General features: G+C 47.9%; 1 protein-coding gene across 1 annotated transcript in view; it reads right to left on the minus strand.

Annotated features, from left to right (window-relative positions):
- Positions 1 to 529: 529 nt before the first annotated feature.
- LOC120944302 (protein mono-ADP-ribosyltransferase PARP14-like) overlaps positions 530 to 22,703 on the minus strand; it is a 63,072-nt gene continuing 40,898 nt past the window's right edge. Inside the window, exons 9-17 of the mRNA XM_040358335.1 lie at positions 20,910 to 20,991; positions 18,876 to 19,025; positions 17,136 to 17,198; positions 13,953 to 14,132; positions 13,461 to 13,667; positions 7,194 to 7,796; positions 5,366 to 5,508; positions 4,313 to 4,487; positions 530 to 946 (exon numbers count right to left, since the gene is read on the minus strand). Of these exons, the coding sequence (XP_040214269.1) occupies positions 666 to 946; positions 4,313 to 4,487; positions 5,366 to 5,508; positions 7,194 to 7,796; positions 13,461 to 13,667; positions 13,953 to 14,132; positions 17,136 to 17,198; positions 18,876 to 19,025; positions 20,910 to 20,991 (1,884 nt within the window). The 3' untranslated portion in view covers positions 530 to 665. The remainder of the gene's footprint in view (positions 947 to 4,312; positions 4,488 to 5,365; positions 5,509 to 7,193; positions 7,797 to 13,460; positions 13,668 to 13,952; positions 14,133 to 17,135; positions 17,199 to 18,875; positions 19,026 to 20,909; positions 20,992 to 22,703) is intronic.

A 22,703-nucleotide genomic window follows, 5' to 3' on the forward strand; every position in this document is an offset into this window, starting at 1 on the left:
GGGGAGACATGGCTGCATGGGGGGAGACATGGCTGGATGGGGGGGGGGAGACATGGCTGCATATGGGGGACATGGCTGGATATGGGGGGGGGGAGACATGGCTGGATGGGGGGGGAGACATGGCTGCATGGGGGGGAGACATGGCTGCATGGGGGGGAGACATGGCTGGATATGGGGGGGAGACATGGCTGGATATGGGGGGGAGACATGGCTGCATATGGGGGACATGGCTGCATATGGGGGACATGGCTGGATATGGGGGGACATGGCTGGATATGGGGGGACATGGCTGGATATGGGGGGACATGGCTGGATATGGGGGGGGGACATGGCTGCATATGGGGGGGGACATGGCTGCATATGGGGGGGGGACATGGCTGCATCTGGGGGGGGACATGGCTGCATCTGGGGGGGACATGGCTGCATCTGGGGGGGGACATGGCTGCATCTGGGGGGGACATGGCTGCATTTGTGGGGGGACATGGCTGCATTTGGGGACACATTTAAAAAAAAGTATCGGTATTCGGTATCGGCGAGTACTTGAAAAAAAAGTATCGATACTTGTACTCAGTCCTAAAAAAGTGTTATCGGGACAACCCTAGTAATTATAACAAAACCCTTGACGTTTGCAGAAGGTGAAGGGTCATACGATGCTCAGCCCGTCATCACTGGAAGACGATGTGATATTCGGGGTAGGCCTGGATGTCATTAAATATCACAAACATGGAAGGATTCTGGACGTTATCCGTCACGCTGTTATAAAAGTCGGTGGCGTTGGCTTTATTTTTGGCTGGAGGTGTTATCATCCCTTGACTTCCTGCACAGTAGAGTCCGGTGAGAACCCGGGCCAGGTACATGTGCTTCTGTCCATTTACATCAGATCTGGCGTAGGTAACAGAATAATTTGCATTGACTGCGAAATATGTGCCGTTTCCATAAAGAGTACCTGTTTGAAAATAAAAACACATCACACATTAATATGGGAGAGTTCCAGAGGAGAGGTGCAGCAGGAGAGAAGGTCTGGAGGTGCGAGTGAAACATGGGAGAGAAGACGACACGAAGACACAACACACCGGACGTGATAAGGAAGGGCCCAGCTGTACTCTATTTGATGCTAGCTCTTGGTAAGCCCAGCTTAGTTATGAATGGAATGGGGAAGGGTTATGGTCTCTGTCTGGCTTTTATTACCTGATACAGTAACTAGGTTGTGAGGCAGAAATAGCTCAATGCTCAATGAGCCCCTAGCAACCTCTGGAGGAACCCTTGAGTAAGTTGGTCTAGAACAGGGGTCTCAAACTGGCGGGCCTCCAGCTGTTGCGAAACTACAAGTCCCATGAGGCATTGCAAGGCTGACAGTTACAAGCATGACTCCCACAGGCAGAGGCATGATGGGACTTTTGCAACAGCCTAGACCAACTTACTCAAGGGTTCCTCCAGAGGTTGCTAGGGGCTCATTGAGCATTGAGCTATTTCTGCCTCTGTTATGGAATGGAACGTACTTTGTAGCCAGAGCCTAGTGTGCAGGAAGAGGCCTCTCTTACAGCCCCGGCTCTGGAGCTGCTGGAGTAGGGACAGCAAGCTCGGGAGCGCGGCGAGGTAGGAGTGCCTGGTGATGATAGCAGCTGGGCACGGTTGGTGGTCCTTCGGGACGGTGGTTGCAGGAGACAGCGTCTCTGGAGCTGGTACAGGCACTGGATAGCAGGAGCTGGCGAAGCAAACCGGGTTAGCAGATAATCAGGTGGGTTAAGCAAGCGTATTCAGATTCAGGCACAGGGTCTGGTAACGGTGGGCAGGAGAGCAGAGCGGAGTCAGAGCAAGCCAGGGGTCGGAGTGGAGAGGGTCAGATTGGTCAGACGGAGCCGGGTCGGTTTGAGGTAACAGGTTACAACAGGTCACAGATTTCACTGATACAACGCTGCAGATCAGACAGCAAAGTGTCACTGCAGCTGCTAGTTTTTTAAAGGCTGAGTGGCGCCAATCGGCCGTCGTGCACGTGCGCGTGTAGTAGGTGACTGATGCTGATTCCAGCCATTAGTATGTGTGCGCATGCGTGCACGCCGGAGCCTATTGGCAGGTCCCTGACAGCCTCTCAGATAAGTTCCCACTGACACTTATGATCTTTTTAGGTATTTGTAAGGGGGACATCCAATGACCGTCATGCTAAACATAGGTGTGCGCAGCCTATTGCATTAGGGTGTACACCCCAAAGCTCAAACACACTCACACTATTGATCACTCACAATGTTCACTCAGAAAGTGAAGGGGCCAGTAAATTACATGTTTACTGGGCCCTTCCCACACTTATCCTAAAACATCCCCGCAGCAACAGTCGTCAGGAGAGGAGGGAAGCCGGGGGCACTGTGGGGGGGGGGGAGAGCCAGGACAGTAGGGTGAATTTGCACTGCACAGGGTGATTAGTGTGTGCCTGGGTACACTTGGCCAGGGCCGTCATCAGGAATTATGGGGCCCCTTACACAGAACTGGGGGGGGGGGGCTGCTGCCTCAAATTAAATTGAGCAGCGAGGGGAGGGTTGCACTGGGGACCTCTGGGCCCCTTACATAAAAATAATATATATATATATATATATATATATATATATATATATATATATATATATATATATATACACAAATATATAAAAAAAGGGGGTAGCCATCCAGGCCCCTGGGGACCTATGGGCCCTTTAATAAAAACAAAAAAATATATATATAAAAAAATGTTATAACATTTTTTTTTTTAAATGGGGGGTTGCCATCCAGGGCCCTGGGGACCTCCAGGGCCCTGGGGACATCTGTGCTCTTTAACCACTTCCTTACTGGGCACTTAAACCCCCTTCCTGCCCAGAGGACTTTTTGCGATTCGGCACAGCGTCGCTTTAACTGACAATTGCGCGGTCGTGCGACGTGGCTCCCAAACAAAATTGACGTCCTTTTTTCCCCACAAATAGAGCTTTCTTTTGGTGGTATTTGATCACCTCTGCGGTTTTTATTTTTTGCGCTATAAACAAAAATAGAGCGACAATTTTGAAAAAAAATATATATTTTTTACTTGTTGCTATAATAAATAGCTACATTTTAAAAAAAATAATAATTTTTTCCTCAGTCTAGGCCGATACGTATTCTACATATTTTTAGTAAAAAAAAAAAATCGCAATAAGCGACTGGTTTGTGCAAAAGTTATAGCGCCTACAAAATAGGGGACAGAATTATTATTATTTTTTTTTTTTTACTAGTAATGGCGGCGATCTGCGATTTTTATTGCGACTGCGACATTATGGCAGACACATCGGACACTTTTGACACATTTTTGGCACCATTCACATTTATACTGCAATCAGTGCTATAAATATGCCCTATTACAGTATAAATGTGACCGGCAGGGAAGGGGTTAACACTAGGGGGTGAGGAAGGGGTTAAATGTATTCCCTATATAGTGTTCTAACTGTGGGGGGAGGGGGGTGACTGGGGAGGTGACGGATCTGTGTCTCTATGTTCAAGGGACACAGATCGGTCTCCTCTCTCCCTGACAGCACCGCTGTCTGCGAGAGCCGGGAATGAGAGATGATCTCATATGTAAACATATGAGATCATCTCTCATTGGCCGCACAGATCGCCTAGGAAACGGCCACTCCGATTGGCCGTTCACGGCGATCTGTGATTGGCTGTGTCCAAGGGACACGGCCAGCACAAAAGTTCCCCGCTGCGCGCTCGGGAGCGCGCACGGGGAACGTGGAAAGGGGCGGCCGTAAAAAGACGGCCCCCCTCAGAGAAGTAGAACCACCCTGCGGCCGTATATAGTCGTACGGCCGTCGGGAAGTGGTTAATAAAAAAAAATATATTAAATAAAAATGTAATTAATTTTTTATTAAAAAAAAGGGGGGTTGCCATCCAGGGCCCTGGGGACCTCCGGGCCCCTTACAGGTGTACTGCTTGTACCCCCTGATGGCAGGCCTGCACCTGGCACACCCTCTGCACACACCTATGATGCAAAAAAAAAGGTGCATCTTATAAATTGAGAATAACTTAAATAATTTCATTAATTCAATTCAAAAAGTGAAACTGATGTATTTTATATATAGGTGCGTTACACACAGAGTGATAGATTTCAAGCATTTCTTTCTTTTAATTTTGATGATTATGGCTTACAGCGAGTGAAAACCCCAAATTCAGTATCTCAGAAATTTAGAATATTACATACAGAAAGACCAATAAAAAAAGGCCCCTTATATTCCCCATTTACAGACACATCCAGATCTTTTTTTATCATCGCAGTGTTGGTTATTAAGCTGCTACTTTCCCTGAAACCTCTCACCGTTCCTCCCGGCGTAGCTCCGGTTGAATCCGTTCTGATTGACATGTTGGATGGAGTTGAAGTCGGTCCCATGGAAAAGCTCTTTCTCATTGGTGGTGGATCCGTTCTTGGAGTCGATGTTCTGCTTCCTTATCTGGTAGTTGAGCCAGAGATCTCTGTTCTGTACTCGCAGAATCTGGGAGGACATACAAAGGCTCGGATTATACAATGTTCCACCAATGAACTGCAATATTCCAACTATTACACAGGAGAGGACCTGTTCTATGAAGAATATAGTGACAAGTATCACTCGGATGAGTGTACAGGGATGGCTTAATAAGTCAGGTCGTCACAGTTGAGGTTATTAAAAATAATTATTGCAATTCACAGTCCACAAGTGATGATGAGTAGAAACAACGCGTTTCGGGGAAATGCCTCCTCCTTCGTCAGAGCTGTGATGGTTGGCGTGGTCGGGACTGACCTGGTTGAACAAGATAAGAGCCCATTAGGTTATGTAAAATGATGGAGAACCAGCATGTAAGTTCTCAGTCATTTTACAGCACTTAGTGGGTTCTTGTTGTATTTGAACTCTGGTTCTTGGTCAGTGTCAACCATACCAACCATCACAGCCATCCCTTTGGCTTTATTTATCACCTGTGGACTGTTAATTTAAATAAATATCTTTAACAATACCTCAAATTTGACCTTCCTCTACACCAATCTGAATCTATCTTGAGGAGTGCCCTTTGGTTGCTACCAGAGAGGAAGCAGCTGAGACCCTAACAAGGTCTTGCCTTCATTGTCCACATTGAAAGACAACGCATTACAGATCATCGTCAGGGATACCAGAGTGCCGACGGGTCCATCGCTGTCACACATACATTTTGAGGTCAAGTATCAAACAGCTCTAACATGATGTTATGGGTGGAGTATTCTATTGGAGGTTAATGTCGGCATGCCGGTCATTATTCTGTAATTGGAGCACCCAGTTATTTGCACCATCATAACCAAACCTGAACCTAAACCCTGATTCTATCACCGACATCTTTCATCACAATGTATCAGAGACGTTACCTTCAGTATTGTGTTTCCACAGGTTTTCTGGAATTTCTGCTCTACTGTGGAGTATTCAGGAGTTCCCTGAGCAACATCCACTTCCATCACAAGAGTCTTACCCATCGGCTTCCAGTGTGACGGTAATCTATTGGAATCCCCCTCTGAAAGAGAAGACGTGCAGTCAGGACCCGAAGAGAAACCCGACAAGTAAAACCTTGGTGCACAACCTCGCTGGAAGCTTTGACATGGCAGCCAATAAGAATAGTTTAATGTACACTCAGGTCACCCCCGTGTCAATGGATTGGCACTCCAGATACTCCTCAAGTGTCACCCCACTGGCTGGGTCCTTGGCTTGGCACTCCAATTACTCCTCAAGTGTCACCCCACTGGCTGGGTCCCTGACTTGGCACTCCAGATACTCCTCAAGTGTCACCCCACTGGCTGGGTCCTTGGCTTGGCACCTGCTGAAGTTTCCTGATTCTTCACCATCCCCGGTTGGTGAGAACACTGATCCGGTACTTGCTTCAGATACTCACTGTGGTTAGTGACAGGTTCCAATCTACCCCCTGACCAAGACAGGTTCTCCAGCCGGCAAACCCGTCACTTTTGGTTGGACTGCAAGCCGCAATCCCAACCCCAACGCTGCTCTCTTGCTTCTGGATAGGCCATCAGACAGCCTAACAGCCAGATGTCCCCGGAATAGGCCCAATCTACGGCCTAGCAGCCCGGGCAGCACAACACATGTCCATCCAGACAGCCGCCCAGGTGGCACAGAACCCAGATCACCTGACCTCACCCAAATAAAAAGGCTCTCCCAGTAGACCAAGGGACCCAGGAAAATCCCTGTCCATTGGCTGAGGTACCCCATCTATTCCTAATCTGTCCTTGCAACGCCCCTTGTCTTATGTCACCAGATAACCAGCCATCTAGTGACAGAAGAGAGAAGTGCAGCAATTCCAGACTTAGGGTGAAATCAATTGATCCCTCACAATTGGCCAAGGCAAATACACCTGGCTGGTAAATTTAGGAGCAACCCTGCCTAAACATCAGAGTGCTACATCGGAATTGGTAACTAGCCAAAGACAGGCAGATGTGTCACCAGAAATGATGGATGATGAGACATCTGGCTGCCATTGAGTTTATTGAGCCTGTGTTAGGGCCTGGAGGATCAGGAAGGTGGCTGCTTGTTGGAGCGTCTTCAGAGAATTCTGCTGTGCAGAAAGAAATCCAAGAGAGCTTGGGGTAAGCTGCTGCAGGATGGTCATTACATGGAGACCCCATTACTCAACCTCTCAAGGTACATGCAACTGCTTGCATAGGGTCATAAGATCAATTCCAATTTTAGACCCACCAATAGCCACATCTTAAATGTCTAGTGTCATTGGTAGGGTAAGTCTTAGGATCACCAATAGCAACTCCTAAAGAATTCATTTGTTACTGGGAGGTTGAAACAACAGAGTCACTATTAACTTTGATATTACTGAGAGGCTACTACTTAAGAAAATTATAGCCACCGTCCAATACACCCAACAATTGTGTTGCTGAAATAAGATGGCCTGGGTATTTTGCCATTTTTCTGTATTCTGTAGCACCAACCCTCTCTCCACAAGTTGTTGAGCAAATAAACTTCAGAAAAACGAAATTGACTAAATTTAGCTTAACTATCGCCCATGGTGTACCATCGAGTGTAGCTATGGGAAGGGTAGAGGAGCCCATGGCAAACCAGTATCTCCTGTGGAAGTAACGCTACAGCTTTCTTTACTGCGGGGACTCTTCCCCGCATTGCCAGCTGTGGTTTTTAGTTTATATAATGCAATGGATGAATTACCAATAAAAGTCATATTACCATGTTTCACAACACGTTGGATCTGAATTTGCTTCCCATGCTGGTCTGTGGCCGTTTCTCCTTGTACACTGACAGTATATTGGTTTCCTCGGATCTGGATTGTGATCTGGGCCTTCTTGTCATTTTTTGCCTCTTCCAGCTCCAGGTTTGTCATCTTGTCGAAGGGAATCATAGTTCCTCCATTGTCATAACTCCATTCCACCAGTTTCCCGGTGAGCTCTGCTGCCCGCTCCCGGTTCTTTCTGTCTTTCACCCGGTTTATAATCTTTTCGATCTCCCCGGACACAGGTAGGACGTCCCGGGTGAGGCCCACAATCCGGATGGAGGGGTCGGGTGGTTTGTAGATGATAGAGACCTGAAACTTTTTCTGGAGATCGGAGATCTTCTGCACCTCGGCTTCTTCTAATTCGGAGATACATTCCTCTGTGATCACCTTCTCTGCCTGCTCGCTGTCGATCATCTTGTGTAGCCAATCCTTCGTCTCGTCCACATTACTTTTATCTTTGGCACACAAGCTGAACACCACGGGCTCAATGCCGTCCATCAACTGGAAGGGGGTGAGCTTCTGAGCCGGCTTTGGGGCTGTTGATGGCATCAAAAATTCTACAAGACAAGAGACAATGGCGTCACAAACTGCTCTAAAAGTGGAAATATAAATTGTGAACTAAAAGTTTATAAACGGAATGTAGACCAGGTTTGAGTAACATGGCTGAGGTACTGTGAGAGCCGGTTCACACTACCGCGACTAGGGATCCGACTTGTGTCGCCCCAAGTCGCGCTACATGAGAAATTCCATTGCAGTGAATGAGAGCCATCTTAATGCACACTACTGAAGTCGCTCCGACTTCAGAAAAGGTTCCTGTACTACTTCTAGGCGACTTGTACCCATTGATTTCAATGGAAGTCGCCTCCAAAGTCGGATCTCTGTCTTAACTGAAGCAACTTTACAGGAAGAGAAAATAGTTTTCTCAGGCAAACCCCTCCCACAGAGCTGATAATTCTTTAATTGGCCACTGGCAAAGTCACCAGTCCTGGAGGCAACTTGAAGTTGCCTCGAAGTTGCCTCTAAGTTGCCTCGTAAAGTCGCGCTGGAAGTCGTGTTGCGCCTGTGTGAACCGGCTCTGAGGATGTTCTGTACGTAGCAAGAATAGTGCAGACAAATGCATTGGCTCAAAGGCAAAATGAGTCTTAAATCTGGGTCAAGAGATTACTGCAGGTCAGGCTGGGATGACTCATAAAGGCAGGTCTCTGGTGCCTTGCCCTGGTTCTGGAAGTTTGGAAATATTTCTAGAAGCTGAGGGTCAGAGGCCAGGAGGGTTGATCTGCATACTTTGGGGAGTTTGGCCAATCCCTAGGCAGTGGGTCTGGCATGGTGGCTGAGCCAGCCCTTAAAGGGGTGGTTTCCCCTTAAAACACATTTCTAACAATACATTTGGAAGACTGCTTACACTGCGGGTAGGCTGGCTTTTTTTTTTTTTTTTTCGTACATACCTCGATATCGCCGTTTCATCCCTCGACTTCCGGGTATGAGTCTTGTGGCGGTGGGCGTTCCTAGTTGATTGACGTTCCTCCGACCGACGCATACTTGACGTCACGACTTTCGGAAAGAAGCCGAACGTCGCTGCGCAGGCGCCGTATAGAGCCGACTCTATACGGCGCCTGCGCAATGATGTTTGGCTTCTGTTGGAACGTCGTGACGCGCAGTATTTCCCCCGGTCGGAGGAATGTCAATCAACTAGGTCCAGCAAGACTCATACCCAGAAGCCGAGGTATGAAACGGCGATATGCGATATGATCGAGGTATGTACGAAAAAAAAAAAAAGCCAGCCTACCCGCAGTGTAAGCAGTCTTCCAAATGTATTGTTAGAAATTTGTTTTAGGGGGAACCACCCCTTTAAATGTGAATGTGTCATGCTGGCAGGGGAGTTGGGTGGAAGATGGAGTGATGAGAAAACTGTTGGTGGCCCTTGAGGAGAACACCTGCTATGGGGGGGGGGGGGGGGGGGTCTTTGGTTGAAGCTCGGGCTGGCTTTGGAGGATCCTGATAGCAGTGTGGTTTGAAAGGGATCTTACCTAAGAAGCAGCAGGAGCAAGGAGAACAGTGTGAGCGCCTCATCACAGTCAGGGACTCACAAGGGGAAAGACTGCCACAGTAGAGCTGGGATCAATGTCTACAGTGGAGTGGAGTTGGAGATACTCCTGTATGCAGTCTACAATACACTGTGCTACTTTCTAAGAGACTGAGAGATCCTAATTAGAGGCTTTTTTTTTTTTTTTCAAGAGACTGTCAAGGACAGTTCAAGACTTTGTACATAGGGAGGAAGTTGTCCCTGGTTTTTGTTTTTTGATTAAAGTTGGGCATCCCATATATCCCTTCACCCCATCCAAGTTGTTACCCCTAATAAAACATAAAAACAAAGTCAAGGGACTGACTTCTTGTGTTCTGATGCAAGCGGTGAATGAGTGTTCCCTGGCTCCGCAGGAGTAAGAGAGTCAGTTACCAGCGCCCCCTGGGGGGGGGGGGGGGTAGTACTACATATAAGGAATCTGAATATTGGTCTGGCATCTTCTGCACACTGAAGGGCTTCCATGATCACCTTTGGTTATGATAGGGATAAGTGGGCTTAGAATTTAAGCGAGCAAAAAAAAAAGCATGTTTCAGGGGTTGTATCCCCTTTATCAGGGTCTAAGAGAATAAAGCAAAGATAGTGTATGTGGACTCAATATTCAGTATATAGTTGGATGTTGTTGGGAGTTAGCAGTTGACTCAAGCTCATTACTGACTCTGCATACACTATGGCCCGGATTCACAAAGCACTTACACCGACGTATAACAAGCTACGCCAATGTAAGTGAAAATGTGCGCCGTCGTATCTGTGCGCAAGACCCACAAACAGAGATGCGCCTAAAAAAAAAAGGCTACACCCCGCCGACGTATCTTGCTTACGCCGGCGTAGAGTGGGCGCACATTTAGGCTGGGAGCATGGTGCCGCTCCCATTGACATTGTCATTCAAACATGCAAATGAGGGAAATACGGCGATTCACGAACCTGCGTGCACCCGACGCAGGCTACGAGAGGTGCGCGTAAGTTGTACGTCCGGCGTAATGTTAAGCCCCATAAAGGAGGTGTAACCCAGCAGCAGACATGCAAAGGTCTGCACCAGGAAACACAAGCCGGCCAAGCCGGCGTATTTTACGTTGGACGTGTGTCTGGCTGGGCGTAGGTTACGTTCATGGCGTAAGCAGTGATCCGACGTATCTTAGGCAGTTGTTTCCGACGTGGTTGTGAGCATGCGCAGAGGGATGCGTCCACGTCCCGGCGCATGCGCAATTCATGATACGTATCTGCCTGGCGCTCGGCCCATCATTTTCATGGGGTCACTCCTCATTTGCATGGCTCACGCCCACTTCCACCTACGCCGGCGTACGCCTTCGAAACCCAGCGCAGTTTTGGGAGCACTGGCTTTGTGAATTCCATGCTTGCCTCTCTGCGCTGCGTCAGCGTAGCGTATATTATTTGCGCTACGGCGGCATAATGTGCGCCCGCTCTCTGTGAATCTGGGCTTAGATCTTTGTTTTATTCTTTTAAAGAGGAAGTCTTACAATATATCTTCTCTTCATCCTTCCCCTCAGGGGTGGGACGTGCATGTCGCACTTTGTCCCATTTTGATAGGTATTGTGTATCCTGATCGAGTATGATCGACAGCACACCCCTCCTCCCCCTACTGCTGTCTGACCACACTGCTCTGTAGAAGATGAATAACTAATTGTCATTGATTGACAGCACATGTCTCTGCCACCCGGAACTCACCCGGAACTTACCCAAGACCAGCACCATCAAAATGCATGCAGAGGGGGGAGGGGGCATGTTAATGCAATTTCATAGAAAACCTCTACGCTCAGGCAATCTGACAGTAGAGGACGCAGGAGCAACAGAGGAGACAAGATCAGAGATGATGACATCAGAGTGCCCAACAGATACACCCAGGATACGTATGGTGATAGCAAACTGGGCAAGGGCAACAGAGCAGACAAGATCAATGATGTTGATATCAAAGCGACCAAAAAGCGTGCCTGAGATGGGCTGTGACAGCGGTGGGGGCAGAAGCAAAATAGATGGCGTCAGCACACCAAACAGCAACACCCGAAATTCATGGTGGAAATAGATGGGACGTGAGCGATGGAGCAAATTAAATCAATAATTGAGACTTCAAAATGCCTGACAGGTGCATCAAAGAGCAGACAAGACCTGTGATGATATCGATGACATCAATATGTTCAACAGGTGTGCCTAAAATGCACAGTCACAGCAGAGAGGGCGGGAGCAACAGTGCTCTGCTTGATCTACCAATAAGGAAACACCCACAAATCAGGCTTCTAACAAGGGAAGAGCTGACAGGCAGTAATAGCAGAGATAAAAAAAAGAGATTTACTGCACCATCTTTCAGCATTCAGAGATAAGTATTTACTCATTAGACCAGCAGTTTTCATTGCTCGTGAGACCTCTTCTTTAAGCCCTGATGAAGGGGGTGGAGTTACAGCCCTCAAAACGTGTTGGCTTTGTAAACAATCTATCATTGTAATAGATTTGTATTTAGAATTGAATATCAGTGTCAGCATACCTCCCAGCTTTTGCACTTCAGAATGTGCTGGATGGATGTTCACACTGCTGCATGTCCTGCTTGGCTGCCGGCAATGGAGTAATGTGGGACAAAGTCCCTGTACACCGGGACCGCGGGACAAAGATTGAAATGCAGGAAAGTAACGCCCAATCCGGGACTGTTTGGAGGTATAGTGTCTGGAAGGCACTAATCATAGTGAAGATGAAGCCTCAAGAGATACACAGTTGCACAGGCGCAGATGTTGCCCGTTTGCCTGTCAATACCCATTCGGCGTTCGCGAATGCATATGCGCATGCACGAACGCACACGCACGCGCCTGTCGCTATTGTTGACGCCAATGGCACTATTTAAACTGTTGAAGTTCCATTAGCCAGTGCTGTCTGATCTAAAGCTAATTCCTGTGCTTCTGCATCTGTTCCTGCGCTGACTTCTGTTATTGACCCAGCTTGCCCTGACCTTGGCCTGTCTCTGGATTTTCTCTGCCTTCTGCTCATCTGCCTGATTCTACGTTGCTGACTTCTGCTTGTACCCTGATCATTCTCTGCCTGCCGCCTATGCCTGTGTCTGACTGTCTGTTGCCGATTTGGCTCGTCTGACCTTCCATCCAGTTATTCTGTTCTGCAAAGCTACCTGGTCCCTGCTGGTGCTGCACCTGCTACCTGCCAGCTGCCTGTCATACACCTGCTGCCTGCTGTTTTTCCAATCCGAGGTCTGCTGTCTCTGCTGCCATCTGCCTGTTCCGGCGATCTGGCCCATCTCATGTGACGCACCTGCCACCCAATGCCACGGCTGACAGGCATCTTCCAGGCACTCATACCTTGCCGTGCTCTCGTGGCCACTGTTGCAACATCAGTGGTCTCAGAGCTGGGGCTGTACGAGAGACCTCCCTCTACACGTCAGGCTCTGCCACAAGGTACGTGAAAATCAGGCTGTGATGCTTCAGTTGGTCATTCTTCCAGGATCCTGAGCTCCTTCTACATACAGAATGTGTCATGGATATGCAATAATGTCTGGCAGCTTACCTTCTCCTCCATGTGTTCATTAGAGGCCTGACTCTCTTATCTGGCTGGCTTTTATCATCTCTCCTGCCTGTATGGCTCCACCGCAGGCCATCCCAGGAACTCTATATTAACTAGTGCACTGCAGGTCTGCTTTGCTGTTCAACTTTGTTTGCTAGCTTGTGTTCCTGCTTGCTGTGTGCTACGTTAACCTTTCTGTGTACCAGTTTTGGCTCGTCTTTGACTACTCCCATTTGCCTGTTGCCCTGACCTTTGGCCTGTCCCTTGGTTACCATTGTCTGCCTGTTGCCCCGACCCATCACTATCCCTTGTGTCCTGAGTGGCTGCTTCCCCTCTCTCCCTATGGAGCACGACCTGGGGGACTCCAGGGGCCGCGACCTGGTTTCAGTTGCAGCGAAGGCCATCCTTACCACTAGAGGCTCTGGTGAACACCTGCTGGACCTTAGACTCCGTGCCCTGGGGAATCTTGGGCTCACGCTTCCTGTCCATCCTCACCAGTCCGCTATTGGGTTCACTACCCTGTCTCCAACAGGGTGCATTTGTCACCTGGCCACAGGTGACCTGACAGAATGATCTCTTCCCCTTCCTTGCCCAGTCGGCCATCTTGAACTCACACCCCACTCACCGGTGAATCTAGTTAAGAGGGACTTGGTTTCGGGAAGGGCGCTCCCCTCTCTCTTTTTCATGCTCATGTAGAAATTGTTCAGCATAGGTTGCTGGAATAGAACTACTTTCACCGTCTGAAGAGAACAGACCGATTTAGATTTGCTGAAGTCCACCAAACCATCGAGGATCGAGTCGGCAACTGTGGAGGCATCTAGTCCCGCCGCACCTGTATCAACCAGACAAAAATGTTTACCAAAGATATCTACTGACCACAAAATGTAACTTTTATTTCATTAAATGTAAAGACAATTCTCAGAGAACCTTGTGATCCTGAGGGCAATATTGCCATGGAGGGCACAGCATGGAGGTGAAACACTCGCCCCCATTGGGTGAGTAGGCCTCATGCTGGTTGGAGTGAGGTGTACAGGTACATTTTAGCAAATCTTGAACTGAGTCGGGTGGTTATTTGGTTCACATGGAAGTAGAACTGTCTGTGATGCATTGGTCATACCTGTTCCCAGAGCGGGGAAGGTGACAGAAGAGGCCTGACGCTTCTCACACTCCTGCAGGATCTCCAGGACAATCTTCTGAATGGATGTTGGATTATTTGCTCCTGTCACATGGAGAATCCATTTACATTGTGTGATGTTTCCAGAATCGGTGACGACGTATCCAGTATGGGGTTTGGAACCTGTCAGAGATGGAAACTTTAGCTGGTAATGTGTTCCTGCCTAATATTAACTACCCTTAAAAATGTCCTCTCTCCCCTCCTGCTACCTCTGCTGACTAAATTGGGGGGGGGGGGGGAGTATAAACGTACCTATTTTCAGCCCGATCCGGTCCAGTCATGTGATCTCCTATGCCAGCCAATGGCGGCTGCAGGGGAAAAGAGATAACACTCGATAATGGCTGGTAAAGCCTGGAGCCGTGACATCATCCATAGGCTTCTATGGTCCATCCCTTGTCGGCACTTCCTCCTCTTCCCTGCAGCTGCCACTGACTAACACAGGGGAGCCGAGTCACATGACTGAACTGGGGATGGCTGAATATAGTAAACACCAAAAAAAAGATACACCATTCCAGAGTATCACAGAAAAGGCAAAACATGTATTATAGTTATAAATCTGATGTGTTATTAGCAATATATATATATATATATATATATATATATATATATATACTGTATATCCACACAGACAACTGGTTAGATAATACCTCTTTAAGGTACCCCCAAAAAGGTAAAATATCATGTTACATAAATCCCAAAATCGAGTGTACCCCAGGTGCAGTACTGAGAAGAGAAGAATCCTGTGTCTGGGAACAGAGGAGACCTCTACAAAGGCACAGCTACAGGCATGGGCGTCCGCTCCATGGAGCAAGGGGGGGCAACTGACCCCCCCTGGAAAATCGAGAAAGGTGAAGACACCCCTCTGCGACTGAAGCAGTGACAGCGCCGCGGTGGCAGGCAGGTTAGAACAGGGAGAGAGTGGTGAGCTGCTGGCCTTGGCGTTGCAAGGGGGGGAGGGGGTGGTCTGGTGCGGGGTGACACCACTGCACCTGACCAACCATCACCCTGTCTGAGCGGTCCCGGGCCGGATGTCACACAGGCACAGTGAGCTGAGTGAAGCTGCCTCCCCCTCCAGTGTTTATGTGTACACAGGGGGAGGGAACCTGCTGTGCCACACTGATCTGGGGTACTAAATGGGATGGGGGGAGGGGGGTCTGTCTGTGATGAAGGGAGGGTTTGTGCTGAATGGGGGGACCATCTGTGCTGAAGGGGGGTCCATCTGTGCTGAAGGGGGTCTGTGCTTTAAGGGGGTCCATCTGTGCTGAAGGGGGGTCCATCTGTGCTGAAGGGGGTCTGTGCTTAAAGGGGGTCCATCTGTGCTGAAGGAGGGGTCTGTGCGGAATGGAGGGTCTGTGCTGAAGGGAGGGTCCATCTGTGCTGAATGGAGGGGGTCTATGCAGAATGGGGGGGTCTGTGCTGAAGGGGGGTCCATATGTGCTGAATGGAGGGGTCTGTGCAGAATGGGGGGGGTCCATCTGTGCTGAATGGAGGGGTCTGGGAAGAATGGGGGGGATCTGTGCTGAAGGGGGAGGGTCCATCTGTGATGAAGGGGGGTCCATCTGTGCTGAAGGGGGGTCTGTACATTCTCTAGGCTATATTTATATGGGCATGGAGTGAAGCTGAATTATTTCAAGAGCTATTTCACACTGCCAGCTGGCTGCATTATCCATAAAGCGGTGCTAAAAAGCAGCGCTTTACCATCATTATATCTGCGCAATTCGGCTGCTAGTGCTTTTAACCCCCGCTAGCGTTTTAAGAAAGGGTTAAATGTGACTGTGTATCGCCGCTGCCGAAGTGCCCCCCCCTGAAAAAATTTCAGCGGATGCCCATGGCTACAGGAGAAGACTCTTATTGTAGAGCCGTGTACAGGCAGTGATGAGCCCGCAACTACCCAATAGGAAGGCACAAAGGATGTGGACTGCTAGGATTGTGGGAGGTGTAGTTTGGACAGACTGAGCGTTGAAAGGGGGTCACTTCAGAAACAATAATGCACTGGGGCAGATGAGAGGGGGTTCCCTGCTGTTTTCCAGGGCGGAGGAGAAGAAGTGGGGAGACTTTCTGACATCAAGATTATGTTACTAGAAGGAGGCGGAATCCACAACTTTCCCTCCTCCTATCCTGCTCTTGGACAATCAATATCTGTCTTGACACATTCAATGGTGATTGGAAGAAGGTGTCTTCTGTGTGGGTATAGACACTGGGGGGTAATTTCCTGACAATCATAACTGAAGTAGTGACTTGGAGAAGCTGCAAGAACAAGTCTAGCTGAATGTGACCAATTATTACTAGCTACACCACGACATGGATAAACGAGAACCTTCACAGATATATACAATGTACATGGCATGGCCTTTACTGGCACCTGGTGATGGCCACTGTAACAGTCACTTTTGGGCACAGATTGAGCCAGGAGATGGGGTACACATGTTGGATTGTTTTGGCGTGGACAGTGATTTACAGTATATTCCTTAATGCCTGCAAAGAATATTCTATGACTCATTTCTATGCTTAGCCCTGACTAGTGACATGCTAATTGAGTCAGGGCCTGGAAGACATTCCATTGTCCTTGTGTAAAGGTGTTAATCCAGGTCTGCTCCCAGACCTCTAATTATGTATGCTAAATACTGTTTATGTGTGGAATGTACTTGTCGGAGACAGAGCGTCTGTCTGGGGATGTGGATTGGAAGGAGATCATTGTGTGATGGTGTTTTGTTTGTTATGCTGTTAATGAAGGAATGTTTAGCAATTAGCCTTAGTGTGTGATTAGGGGGGTGGAGATTTCATTGTCCCTTTGAATACTTCCATGCCTTGTACTGTATATAAGCTGAGAAGAACCCATTAAAGTTGTCTTCATTTTAAAACCAGTAATGGAGCAAGTCTCGTTATTCTGGGATGTCTGATGTCTGTTGGACGATTGGAGTGTCAGATGAGCTGTCGTGGATGGGATGGAAGGTCGTAAACGGTGGTGACCGTTACAGCCACCATCAATCGTAATAACCCCAATGGTTGAAGACCATCCCCCCTATACCTTCCCTATGTCTGTCTCATTCTGTTGCTGCAATGTCTATTCTTCTACACACGCAAAAACAAAGAATAAAACAAGGATGGTCGAGGGCAGAGATTTACCCAGAGCCGCAGCAGATGATACAACAGATGGTCCAGCCGCATCCAGAATCGCTTTAGAAACTCCTACAAATAAAAATATATAAAGCACAATGAGGCTGAATTCACAGAGCTTCAACACAAGGTTATGTGTCCTTATTTATCCACGTGAGCGTCATTTTAAATCTTATTAGACTCAACGGAAATATTACTTTTTGAAAATAAGTATCTCTATCCCGGTGTGTTCACTTTCTCAACTTAATATAGAGTTGGTCCCACCAAAATTCATATTCCCTCATCTACATTCCATCTATAACTCCTACAAAGCCCCTCACAATCTGATGCCTCTATACATCCCCTCACCAGTTTCCAGATACAACCACACATGACCCCCCCCCCCCCCCTCCAGTCATGACCTCACTCTCCTTCACCCAGAACTTCTCTGGGATTCCCCTCCCCCACCCCGATCACCTCTACAGCCTTCATAAGCCTCGTACACACGGCTGGTTTTCCCGATGGGAAAACTGTGAGGAGAGCTTTTGGCTGGAAATCCCAGCCGTGTGTACGCTCCTCGCAGTTTTTCCAACGAGAAAACTGCCCAAAAACCGCCGGACAAAACAAGAGAACCAGTTCTCTTTTTTCCCCACCGGGAAAACCAGCGGACTTTTGTCTGCCGGTTTTTGGCAGTTTTCCTATGGGAAAAACTGTGATGGAGCATACACACGGCCGGGATTCCCGGCCAAAGCTCCATCGCAGTTTTCCTGTCTGGAAAACCGGCCATGTGTAGGGGAAAGACTGAACCGAGCAGGTTCTCGACTTTCCCCTCAGGATTTCCAACAGGAACTTTTCCCGTCGGAAATCCCGTATGTGTGTATGAGGCATCATACTCCATTTACACTCCTCTCCTCAGACAAGGATGTAGTATTTTATGCTATCTAGTGCAGAGAGTCCGCCTTGCCGCATTATATATGCATTGGATGGCCATGAAGACAGAGGCTAAACTGACTTCATCTGCAGACCAAAGTTCATCCTTTGATCTGTAATTGAATATACAGAAGGATAGATAAAAATAAACAATGTTTCTTCTTATCTTTCTGTTTCAGCTCCAATTGCCAAAACTTAGTTTACACTTCAGCTGTCAACAGAAGAACCCCACTGACAGCTGAATGAGTTATTGGTTGTTAAGCACAAGGCGGCCCCACTCCTTAACAACCAATAATTGCATACTTCTTTTTTTTGTTTTTACATTTCAGCTGTCAGTGGGGGAATCGCGCTGACAGATAAAAGAACCAAGCCCAAAAGTATTGGTTTCAGGTATCGGAACATTTGCATGAGTACCGATACTGATGCAAATGCTTGGGCATCAGCACCAATACAGCTATCGGTATCGGTTCTACCCTAATGCTGACCCATGTCCACAGCCATAAATGCCAACAATGGCCAAATGAGCATCAGAACTGAAGCACAGAGCAATGGAAGAAAGTGGCCTGGTCTGATAAGTCACATTTTCTTTTACATCATGTGGATGGCCAGGTGTGTGTGTGCGTCACTTACCAGGGAAAGAGGTGGCACCAGGATGCATTATGGGAAGTCTGATCCATAGAAGCCCCACCTCACAACCTATAGGACCTAAAGGACAGCTTGGTGCCACATACCACACCATGCCTTCAGAGGTCTCGTTGGGGTCCATGCCTCAACGGGTCAGGGCTGTGGCTGATTGTTGTATAATTTGATATTCAGATTTTGGTGTTCAGAATGAATTACCTGTGCACAGAGTGAAGTCTTGGTTGGAAGAATTTACAATGACTTCGGCCTCCTCTTTGATTATATCGCCGGTCTTCACCTGAAAAGTGACAGATCCGATCTTCATTTCATGAACCCCGAGTGACGGGTTTGTCACCGCCCCAAAGAACGCTGCAAGACAGAAAGGAAAGGGACAATAATAAGCAGAATAGGAGATGAAATAAAACCAACTGTGCATGGAAAGGTACAAAGAGTAACAATATTATGGCCAGGCAACTGCAGAAAGTTCAACCTCCAGAATCAGAGACACCCCGAGATCACTGATCATTCTCTTCCATCCAATCCCACCTCTGTCATCATCCACCTGCTCCTCTTCCCACCCACTCTTCTCTCCTTTGCTATCATCTCAACTTCTCCTCTTCAATCCATCCCCAGCGCCCCCCCTTCTATCACCATCCTTCTCCTCCTCTTCCATCCTTCATCCAAACTGTCCTCCCTTCTATCACCATCCTTCTCCTCCTCTTCCATCCTTCATCCACACTGTCCTCCCTTCTATCACCATCCTTCTCCTCCTCTTCCATCCTTCATCCACACTGTCCTCCCTTCTATCACCATCCTTCTCCTCCTCTTCCATCCTTTATCCAAACTGTACTCCCTTCTATCACCATCCTTCTCCTCCTCTTCCATCCTTCATCCACACTGTCCTCCCTTCTATCACCATCCTTCTCCTCCTCTTCCATCCTTCATCCACACTGTGCTCCCTTCTATCACCATCCTTCTCCTCCTCTTCCATCCTTCATCCACACTGTCCTCCCTTCTATCACCATCCTTCTCCTCCTCTTCCATCCTTCATCCACACTGTCCTCCCTTCTATCACCATCCTTCTCCTCCTCTACCATCCTTCATCCACACTGTCCTCCCTTCTATCACCATCCTTCTTCTCCTATTCATCCACACTGTCCTCTCTTCTGTCATCCTCCTTCTCCTCCTCTTCCATCCTTCATCCACACTGTCCTCCCTTCTATCACCACCCTTCTTCTCCTCTTCATCCAAACTGTCCTCCCTTCTATCATCATCCTTCTCCTCTTCCATCCTTCATCCACACTGTCCTCCCTTCTATCACCATCCTTCTCCTCTTCATCCAAACTGTCCTCCCTTCTATCGTCATCCTTCTGATAGTTCATGTATTGCAGGATATCTTGAAATATTACAAGTGGTTTATTCTGACCCCAACAGGTCAATAGGACAGTATTCCTTCAATGTGGAACATAGACTGTTGAGGTGCTAATTAAGTCTGCTACTGTTAAGATGTTAATTGATGGTAATCACATCCAGCTACCTGGCTGTAGTAATGAAAGCTGTGATTACATTCTATTGTCTATTGTGTTAATTAAGCCTGGCTCCTAAGATATTTCATGGTGCTATGCTAACTAACCCTGTATTGTGTGAAAGTTCTATTGATGATAGATATGTGTTGGCAGTCTGAAAGGTCAGAAGTCTGACCTTTTCAGTTGTAGTGTAAAAAAATGCGCCGGGCAAACGTACGTTTCTGAATCGGCATATCTACCTAATTTGCATATTCGACGCAGAAATAGACGGAAGCGCCACCTATCGGCCAGCGTAAAATTGCAACTAAGATACGACGGCTTAAGAGACTTACGCCGGTCGGATCTTAGTCAAATCTATGCGTAACTGATTCTAAGAATCAGGCGCATAGATACGACGCCGCACACTCAGAGATACGACGGCGTATCTGGAGATACGCCGTTGTATCTCCTACCTGAATCCGGGCCTGTGAGTTTACCATTCTGGGGGAAATCCAATGGATCGTGTCTGCTGGATTGTGGAGTGTCAAAGAGCTGTCGTGGGTTGGTGGAATGGAATATCGTAAACGGCGTTAACCCCTGACCGTTACACAGTGTATATTAAATGATCTGATACAGTATATTAAATACATCTGATATGGAGCTTCCTTTGTATATTATAAAATATGTGGAATAGTTTGAGGAAATAAGCTCCTTATAGCAGACATAGATTCATATTACATAAACGTACTTGACCCCGTCCCAGGGGATTGCCTGTTGGTGGCCCCGCTAGTGGCAGCATCAGTGCAGTTTTCCAATTGACTTGTAAATGCCTGAAAATACATAACACAAGAAAATGTCCATTATACAGCAAGAAAAACATTTATGAGATACATCTAATGTGACTTTGGAAGTGAGGTGGCCGGGGTCTAGTAGGATGGTGGAGAGGCTTTCTATAATCGTATGCACCACAAGGATACCTTCTATAAAGTCTCTCTAGTAATCCAGGTTTTTGTTTGTAGCCACCATGCATATTGTCTTGTCTGTATATCGTGCCCAAGCCTGCACTATCATCTCCCTCATTATTTGTCATCTGACACTCCTGCACAATGCAAGACCGGAATTCATCACCCCTTTATTGTTATTCAGATGAAACTCTTCCCGACAGGTCCTACACATCTCCACGCACCTATTCAGGGCCGCCATCAGTTGGTAAAGCCATCACAAATGTAAGGGACCCGCTCGGGCCAGAAGAAGGCAGGATGGGTGAAGGGGAGCCGTGCCATGGAGTACAGAAACAATCTCACACACATCAAGCTCTTTACTGCCACCTCTGGCTATTATGTGCATGTGCACCCCTCGTGTGATCTGTACTATGCTTCTCAGCAACTGAAATAGATAGGCCCCTAGCACAACTCTAGAGCATAACTATTCTGCCGTTGATCCAGATTATGAAAGCAGGCAGAAAGACAAGAACGAACTGCTTGCTTCTGTGCTCGATCGTCAAGAGAGACCGAAACTCTATAATCTGTTACTTAATTTAAGGATAATAGCACTTGTAGTATATACCCATACATACATATTAGGGTTGTCCCGATACCACTTTTTTAGGACCGAGTACAAGTACCGATACTTTTTTTCATGTACTCGCCGATACCGATTACCAATACTTTTTTTTAAATGTGTCCCCACAAATGCAGCCATGTGTCCCCACAAATGCAGCCATGTGTCCCCACAAATGCAGCCATGTGTCCCCAAAAATGCAGCCACGTGTCCCCAAAAATGCAGCCATGTGTCCCCAGAAATGCAGCCATGTGTCCCCCCAGAAATGCAGCCATGTCCCCAGAAATGCAGCCATGTCCCCCCAGAAATGCAGCCATGTCCCCCCAGAGATGCAGCCATGTCCCCCCAGAAATGCAGCCATGTCCCCCCAGAGATACAGCCATGTCCCCCCAGAAATGCAGCCATGTCCCCCCAGAGATGCAGCCATGTCCCCCCAGAAATGCAGCCATGTCCCCCCAGAGATACAGCCATGTCCCCCCAGAGATGCAGCCATGTCCCCCCAGAAATGCAGCCATGTCCCCACAGAGAAAGCCAAGCCAAGCCCTCCCCCCCGCCGCCGCCGCCTAGTTGATCAGTGCGGGGAACATTACAGCTTTGAATAGCTGTGTGTTTCCCGCCACGTCATATATAGCCCCTCCCCCTTGTCCGGGCACTTTGATAGACAGATCACCCATACAATCCTGAACTGCTCGGCTCCACTCTCCGCCCCCTCCCCACCCCCTCTCCACCCACTCTCCGCCCCCTCTCCACCCGCTCTCTAGAAAAAAAAGTATCGGGTCTGGCATCAGGAGCATTTGCGTGAGTACAAGTACTCGTGCAAATGCTCAGTATCGGTCCCGATACCGATACTAGTATCGGTATCGGGACAACCCTAATACATATGTATATATATATATATATATATATATATATATATATATATATATATATATAGATCAAGAAATAAAATAAATAAAACAATATAAGGAAAGAAAAGCAACAT

This window comes from Rana temporaria, chromosome 6 (assembly GCF_905171775.1).
Source record: "Rana temporaria chromosome 6, aRanTem1.1, whole genome shotgun sequence".
Lineage (NCBI taxonomy): Eukaryota > Metazoa > Chordata > Amphibia > Anura > Ranidae > Rana > Rana temporaria.